The 7,640-nt window shown below is 51.9% G+C and overlaps 1 protein-coding gene across 1 annotated transcript; it reads left to right on the top strand.

Moving 5' to 3' along the window:
• Positions 1-87: 87 nt before the first annotated feature.
• On the top strand, positions 88-4,642 carry LOC106891664 (endonuclease 8-like 2). The gene is made up of 4 exons (XM_014948374.1): positions 88-417; positions 1,351-1,682; positions 3,273-3,469; positions 4,326-4,642. The coding sequence occupies exons 1-4, from the start codon at positions 280-282 to the stop codon at positions 4,640-4,642; spliced, it is 984 nt and encodes a 327-aa protein (XP_014803860.1). The 5' UTR covers positions 88-279.
• Positions 4,643-7,640: the final 2,998 nt, after the last annotated feature.

The raw sequence follows: 7,640 nt of genomic DNA on the forward strand, positions 1-7,640 counted from the left end.
GCCAAATCCCTGCTTGTGGGGTGAAAACTATCATTAGAACAGGTTATTCAGGACCTCATTTGATTGAATTATGAATATCCCAAGGATGGAAATTAGCCCCTCTCTGCACCTGGAAGGAAACTGTTTCTTTTCATGGACTTTGAGAGGAAAATGGGGGTGAGGAGATTGTGGTGAGCTCAGCCTCGGACTGTTTTTATGTATTTCTGAGTTGCAACTTCCCTTCAAGCATAGGGCACCAAGAGTAAGAAGGACCTGCTGTTCCCTCAACAATTGCTGGAGATGCCAGAGGGCCCATCATTGAGGAAATTCCATTTACTGACCTCCCCTTTTGTGGGCCAAGTGGTGGCCAAGGTGGGGGGAAGCAGCCGGAAGATCAATGTGAATGACCTGAATGCCCTGAGGCTCCAGGACTCCCAGGTGAGCTGTGCTAAAGATGAACTTACTGGTCCATGGCAAGTCTGAGGCAAACCAGCATGGTCCTGCATCTGGGTTGTGGAAGGTGCATAACCTGAGAACAACACCAAGCTTGTGTTTGAGGTGGCTTTCTTTGTAGCCACAAAATAGGGGCATGTGGGCAAAGAGTTGTGAATGCCCATTTTGGAGTTCTGCTTTGTGTTGCAAAGCTTGGGATGAAGGTTCCTGTGAGGAGAGGCTGTTGCAGTGCACAGTTGCTTCCCTTATATCTGAGGGCAGGGTTTCACCTGGCCAGATTGAAGTGTCTGTGCTGTGGCCACTTGTACTGGGTCAGTCCTGCTGGGGTTTCACTTGCCTGACCTCCTTCAGATGATGATTTGGACTTGGCTGACCAGATCCTACTGCAGCCTTACCTCTGATTATGTGATAGTCTCAGCTGAGGGCACAGATGTGAGCAGCTCAACAGTCATTTGTGGCTTCAGAGCCACCCTTGAGTTAGGTCATAGAATCATAGAAGGTTAGAAGGGACCTTTCAGATCATTGAATTGATTTGCATTGAGTAGCACACCAACCCATTAAGGTTGGGTGCTAGGTCACCCTGGCTTGAGAGGCTTGAGGCCAGCAGAAAGTGGGGAGGTGAAGGACAAACAGGCAATGAAACCCTGAATGTCTGTCCTGGTGCGTGTCTTTGGCCTGACAGGAGTCTCTAGGAGGACTTCACAGTGGGGTGGCATCTGAACACCTTGTGCTTCATGTAGACAAAGAAAGGGTGCTGAGAGGAGCATCCTGCAGCTGTGAGGCGATGTGCTAATGAATCCCTTGTTCAGGGTGAGGTGATGCACCTTCTGTCTAAAAGAGGTTGTAGAAAATAGCCACTTCTACAGAAACAGCCTGAGATTATGGTGGATCCTCAGTACATCCCACCTTTTTTCTCAGGTTCATGGGAAGAACTTGTACCTGGCATTTGTGGCAGCAGAAGGTCCCTTAGGACCAACTGCAGAAGAGACAGTGCTGCAAAGAGAGGCTGCTTGTGGGGCAAGTTCTCCTCCTCAGGAAGGGCAAGAGCAGGTTTGTCCTCCACAGCCAGATCCCCAGGAAGAGGAGCTGCAGGAACTCCAGCACTCAAGCTCTGAAGCCCCAGATGAAGCAGGGGGTTCAAGCAGCTGGTTGCGCTTCCATTTTGGCTTGTATGGCAGCATTCGGGCAAATGAGCTCTCAAGAGCAAACAAAGCCAACAAGAGAGGAGACTGGAAAGACCCCGTCCCCAGGTATTTGATGAAGGCCTCACAAACTCTACTTTCTCCCTGCCTCTCGTTCTGGAGAGGCACTCCTCTGTTTCAAACTAAATTTGTGGGGGAATACCCTTTGTCCTGTTGTCTTTTCTCTGATAATTCTTAAGATAAATAGGCATGAGAGAAGAATATGGGGTGTGCTCAACCAAGGAATCCACAGTAGGCTGTTGTTTGGGTATTCCTGTGCTGTAGGTGTCTTTCAGATCTCCCAACAGCATTGGCTGATTGTGGTTTTCCTTGGATATGCCTTATCTTAGTACTGCATGTTCTTCTTCCCCTCGGAAACTGGGTTTTCTACCCTCTGTTGCCTCCTGCCTCCTCCCAGCCACATCTTCTCTGATGCATTACTTTGTGTGTTTCATCTCCTTTGTTTTATGTGATTGGAGAATTAAGTGGTTGCACTTGTGGGATGCGTGTTGCCTGCCAGCCTAGTGCCAGCTCGGTTAAGGTGTTTATTCAAGGAGAGAACTTGTTGCTAGATTGAATTGTGCCCTGAAAATGCCAATTTTTCCCACTTATTCATCCAAGGCTTTTTTTTTAAGCATATAACATACATCTAGGGCAGCTGGAATCACTGGTTAAAGACAGCAGTGCATTGAAAACACAGGCTCTAGTCTGTGTCTTAGGCTCCACTGGAAGTGTCCTGAACAAGAAGGGGTAAATATTGGAAGACAGTGTGGGTTCAGCTCTTGTGAGCTGTTTAATTTGAGCCATTAATAACACCCAAGGTGGGTGTCTGGCCCCTGTGTATGTAGGGACATGCTCCCCGTTCTCCCAGCCTGCAATCTTCTGAAGGATTGCTTTATTTCTGCACACATAATTTTGGATATACTCGATTTTGTGCGCTACTTTGAGCATCAGTTTCCCTGACTGCAGATCCTGCTGCTGTCTCTCAGCTGGGGACCACGGGGCAGCAGAAGGAACAGTTGTCCACCAGTTGTGTGGGTTCACAACCAAGTTTCTTGGCTGAAATCATTAAGGAGGTGACCTGGTGTTGAGATGGTGGCGTTGAGGTGTGTTGGAGTCCCTGCTGTCACCCAGTGGACATAAGAATGTGCAGGGAAGGAATAGCTGGGCTGGGGTACAGGCTTGGGGGACCAGTACTTCAAGATGTTTCCTCTTTTCTCACCTTCCAGTAGTCTTTTGCTCCGTTGCTATGTTGTTCTCTCTTTCCGTGCAAGTTTCTTAAAATTGCAGAATTGTCTAGGTTGGAAGGGACCTTTAAGATCAAGTCCAACCATCACAAAACCACCACTAAACCATGTCCCTCAGCACGACATCTACCTGTCTTTTAAATACCCCCAGGGATGGTGATTCCACTTCCCTGGGCAGCCCGTTCCAATGTTTGATAACTCTTCTGGTGAAGAACCTTTTCTTAATATCCATCCTAAGCCTCCCCTGATTCCCTGGGCAACCCATTCTAATGTTTGATAACTCTTTTGGTGAAGAAACTTTTCCTAATATCCATCCTAAGCCTCCCCTGGTGCAACTTCAGCCAGAGCAGAATATCACAAATGGTTTGGGGGAGTTTTTGACTAGAGATTTCGATGTATCTGCTTCTCCCAGGCTGATTCTGCACTTTGAGAGTGGAGGCTTCCTTGCTTTCTACAACTGTCGAATGCAGTGGTGCTCCTCTCCACGGGCTGATCCTACTTCTGACATCCTCTCTGTGGAGTTCCACCGTGGCCGGGCACTGGATGCTCTCCGTGCACCCGATCCCATCTGCTACACCCTCTTAGACCAAAGATATTTTTCAGGGCTGGGTGAGTTTTGGGGCACAGTGGCAGAGCAAGAAACGGAGGAAGGTGGGTGGGATGTCTACAGATCTAGAGCTGCAGCTCTGAACCTTTTACTCCTTAGCATTATGGCTTCTGGTTGATCCAGCTGGGGGTATGTGGTCATCTTGCTGAGGACAAGGCTCGCAGTCTGTAGCCAGAGGCTTTGGGTGCATGAGTGTGAGGAAGGTCCACTTCAAGGGGAGTGGGAAGAGAACATCTTCCAGGTCCAGTCCCAGCTGGAATTCCAAATGGTCATTTGGAAGGTAGATGACTTCAGTGGGTTCACTGAGGGCTGAAATGATTGTGAAGCCCATGATGTCACTGAACTAGGTGGTCACCGGTCAAAATACTCTGGTTCCACAGTGCCACTGGGCTTGAGGGCTTCTGCCACCGATCTGAAGTAACACAAGCAAGGATGACAGGGAACAAACCCTTGTTGTAGGGGTTGCCCAAGAGCTCGGAAACTCTTGTCCTACTGTGCTCAGAAGATGTTCCAATAAACAGAAGGATCTAGATGGCTACGACAAGCATTGATTAAAGTTTATTGCTTTGATTGGAAGGTGCTCACTGGAATTGGAGGTCAGCTCTGCAATCTTGCTCACTTCTGGGGATCTCTTTTGTCCAGTCTAGCTATGGGTGGGTTTTTTTGCCATCTAAAGTAGCGATACTTATGGGGGGACCATTCTGAATGACTTCTCTGATATGGGGAATGGCATTGGTAGCTGTGATCAAAGGCAGAAGTCACCATGACTGAAGACATAGGTCTGCATTGTCTTGATAAGAAATACCCTGACTGTCTCCTTTTCTCCTTTTTTTTTTTTTTTTTTTGGACCCTTTCCAGGGAATATCATTAAGAATGAGATCTTGTACCTGGCCAAGATCCACCCATTGACACAAGGGTCTCTCTTGGCTCTCTCAGACCTGGAGCGTCTCCTCGACTGTGTGGTTCAGTTCAGCTCGGACTGGCTGGGCAGCAAGCTGCGTGGCAAAGGGCTGCACCACCAGATCTACCGGAAGGAGCAGTGTCCCCTTGGGCACACAGTGACAAAGGGAACCTTTGGACCCTCAGGTGGCTTCAAGAGACTTACGTGGTGGTGTCCACAGTGCCAGCCTCAGGTGCTGCCAAGAGATGGGGATCCTTCCCCAATCACTAAGTGACTTGTTCTGTGTCCCTCCTTTCCTGGAGGGTGTTTAGGTGGTCTCTGAACCACATTCTCTGTTGTCCTGAGAAGGTCTTCGTGGTTTCTTTGAGGCTGTTGAACCAGTGAGTTGGCAGAGTGAAGTGGTCAAGAGAGGTTACAGGAGCTGCTGCAGTGCTGTGCGCCTCAGGGATGCAAAAAGAGAAGTGGTTGTACACATCTTTTTTTTGTTGTTGTTGTCACAGTGACACAACAGTGTAAATAGTTTGGCCAATTCTGAGATGTCTCTTGGTGACCCTGAGAATCTACAGTGAATGGGAAGTGTTAGGTTTCGAGCAGGTGAGGACTGTGGTCTGAAGTGACCTTACCCCTTGACAATTCCACATCTCCATGTTAAAAAAACATAAAAATATATATTCTACCTTAAAAGACTGTAAGGGTGGCCCTAAAGGGGGAGACTGTGAGGCTCAGTCAAGTCACTTGTTACAACTGGAATGGGAAGCCTGACAGCTCTGGTGGGGTGTCTAGCAATGTTTGTGAGAAGGGTGGCATAAAATTCATGATCTGCAAGGTAACTTGAAAGCAGAAGGGTTTAGGAACGGGGATGGTGAGGTCCCTCCTCTGTTGAGTTCTGTCTCTGTGCAGGAGGCAGAAGTTGTCACCGTCCTCTCTGGATCTCAGTTTATTTTGACAATAGATTGTTGACTGAAAAATAAACACTGTGGTTAAAACTGGTGATGTTTGGTGGGTCTTTTCTGGTAGTTTCTTGGTTAAAAAAATTAGATGTACAAGGGAGCTCCAGTGTTTGGTGCTGCCCTTTAGAGGACGGTTTCCTCAGCAGCTTACGGGTGGCTCAGCAGGAAAACTCGCTTCCTGGGAACTGGATTGAAAGGTGGATTGCAAATCAAGAGGGAATGCTGGAGTTAAAGACCTCAGTGGCGGGTTGCTTCCCAAACAGGACCTGCACAGCCTCTCCCTTTAGGAACGGGGATGGTGAGGTCCCTCCTCTGTTGAGTTCTGTCTCTGTGCAGGAGGCAGAAGTTGTCACCGTCCTCTCTGGATCTCAGTTTATTTTGACAATAGATTGTTGACTGAAAAATAAACACTGTGGTTAAAACTGGTGATGTTTGGTGGGTCTTTTCTGGTAGTTTCTTGGTTAAAAAAATTAGATGTACAAGGGAGCTCCAGTGTTTGGTGCTGCCCTTTAGAGGACGGTTTCCTCAGCAGCTTACGGGTGGCTCAGCAGGAAAACTCGCTTCCTGGGAACTGGATTGAAAGGTGGATTGCAAATCAAGAGGGAATGCTGGAGTTAAAGACCTCAGTGGCGGGTTGCTTCCCAAACAGGACCTGCACAGCCTCTCCCTTGTGGACTGTGACGCCCTTGAGTTGGTTACAGGATCACTGAATAATCCAATTAGTGGGGTGATTGTGCCAAAGAAGATGTCACAGAGATGCTGGGAGGGCTGGAGCCTCTCTGCTGGGAGGGGGGGGCTTATATAGTTGGGGGGGTTCAGCCTGGAGAAGGCCCTGGAGAGACCTTGGAGCCCCTTCCAGTCCCTCAAGGGGCTTCAGGAGAAATGGGGAGGGGAGCCATAGGATGAGAAGGAAAGGGTTTTAACGAAAAGAGGGAGATTTAGACTAGATATTAGGAAGAAATTGTTTATGATGAGGGTGGTGAGAGCCTGGCCCAGGTTGCCCAGAGAAGCTGTGGCTGCCCCATCCCTGGAGGGGTTCAAGGCCAGGTTGGAAGGGGCTTTGAGCAACCTGGTCTGGTGGGAGGTGTCCCTGCCCAGGGCAGGGGAGCGGAACTGGATGATCTTTAAGGTCCTTTCCACCCAAAATCACCCTATGGCTGTTAGCGAAGGCCTGGAGCTGGCCCCGGGCCTGAGGGAAAGGGGTTTCCATGGCGGCGGCGCCGCGCGTGGGCCCCCCCCAGTTCCTCCTCCTTCCCGCTCCTCCGGCGTGTGGCGACGGGCGCCGCCGCCCAATCAGCGCCGGCCGGCTTACCGTCACACCAGCCGCTCCGCCTTCCCATTGGCCGGCGCTCGCCTGGTGCGAGCGCGCCTGGGCCAATAAGCGGCCCCGCCGCCTCACCGAGCCATGAGGCGAGCCAGCTGATTGGCGGAGGGGGCGGGGCAGAGGCGGCCCCGCCCGGACTCCGGTTAAGCGGCGGGCGGCGGGGGGGCGGCGGCAGCGGCGGCGGGAGTGATGAGCGCGGCCCCCATGGAGCTGCTGAGGAAATGGCTGGGCCACCCCGAGGAGATCTACAACCTGCTGCGCTTCAAGATGGGCGGCTGCCGGGCCGTCATGGGCATCGCACGGTCCCGGTCCTTTTCGGGTATCGCATGTCTCCGGTGCTTCTCGTTAACGGCACCGATACCGGGGCATCACACGGCCCCGGTGCTCTCCGGGCACGGCCCCGGTGCTTCCCGTTAACGACACCTGTTCTTTCCGGGTATCGCATGGCTCCGGTGCTTCCCATTAACGGCACAGGTACCGGGGCATAACACGGCCCCGGTACTTCCCGTTAATGGCACCGGGCATCACACGGCCCCGGTCCTTTCCGGGCATCGCATGTCTCCGGTGCTTCTCGTTAACAGCACCAGTACCGGGGCATCACACGGCACCGGCCCCGGGCATTCGCACGGTCCCGGGGCATCGCACGGCCCCGGTCCTTTCCCGGTATCGCGTGGCTCCGGTGCTTCCCATTAACGGCACCGGGGCATCACATGGCCCCGGTGCTCTCCGGGCACGGCCCCGATGCTTCCCGTTAACGACACCGGTCCTTTCCCGGTATCGCATGTCTCCGGTGCTTCCCATTAACGGCACAGGTACCGGGGCATCACACGGCTCTGGTCCTTTCCGGTATCAAATGTCTCCGGTGCTTCTCGTTAACGGCACCGGTCCCGGGCATCACACGGCCCCGGTGCTCAGCCGGTCCCTGCCCCCGCACGGCCCCGGTACCGCCGGGCAGGCGATGCTGCCCCGACGGCGCGGAGCGGGTTAAGGGGGCGGGC

The sequence above is a fragment of the Calidris pugnax genome, unplaced genomic scaffold (assembly GCF_001431845.1).
Source record: "Calidris pugnax isolate Ruff unplaced genomic scaffold, ASM143184v1 scaffold140, whole genome shotgun sequence".
NCBI classification, from domain to species: domain Eukaryota; kingdom Metazoa; phylum Chordata; class Aves; order Charadriiformes; family Scolopacidae; genus Calidris; species Calidris pugnax.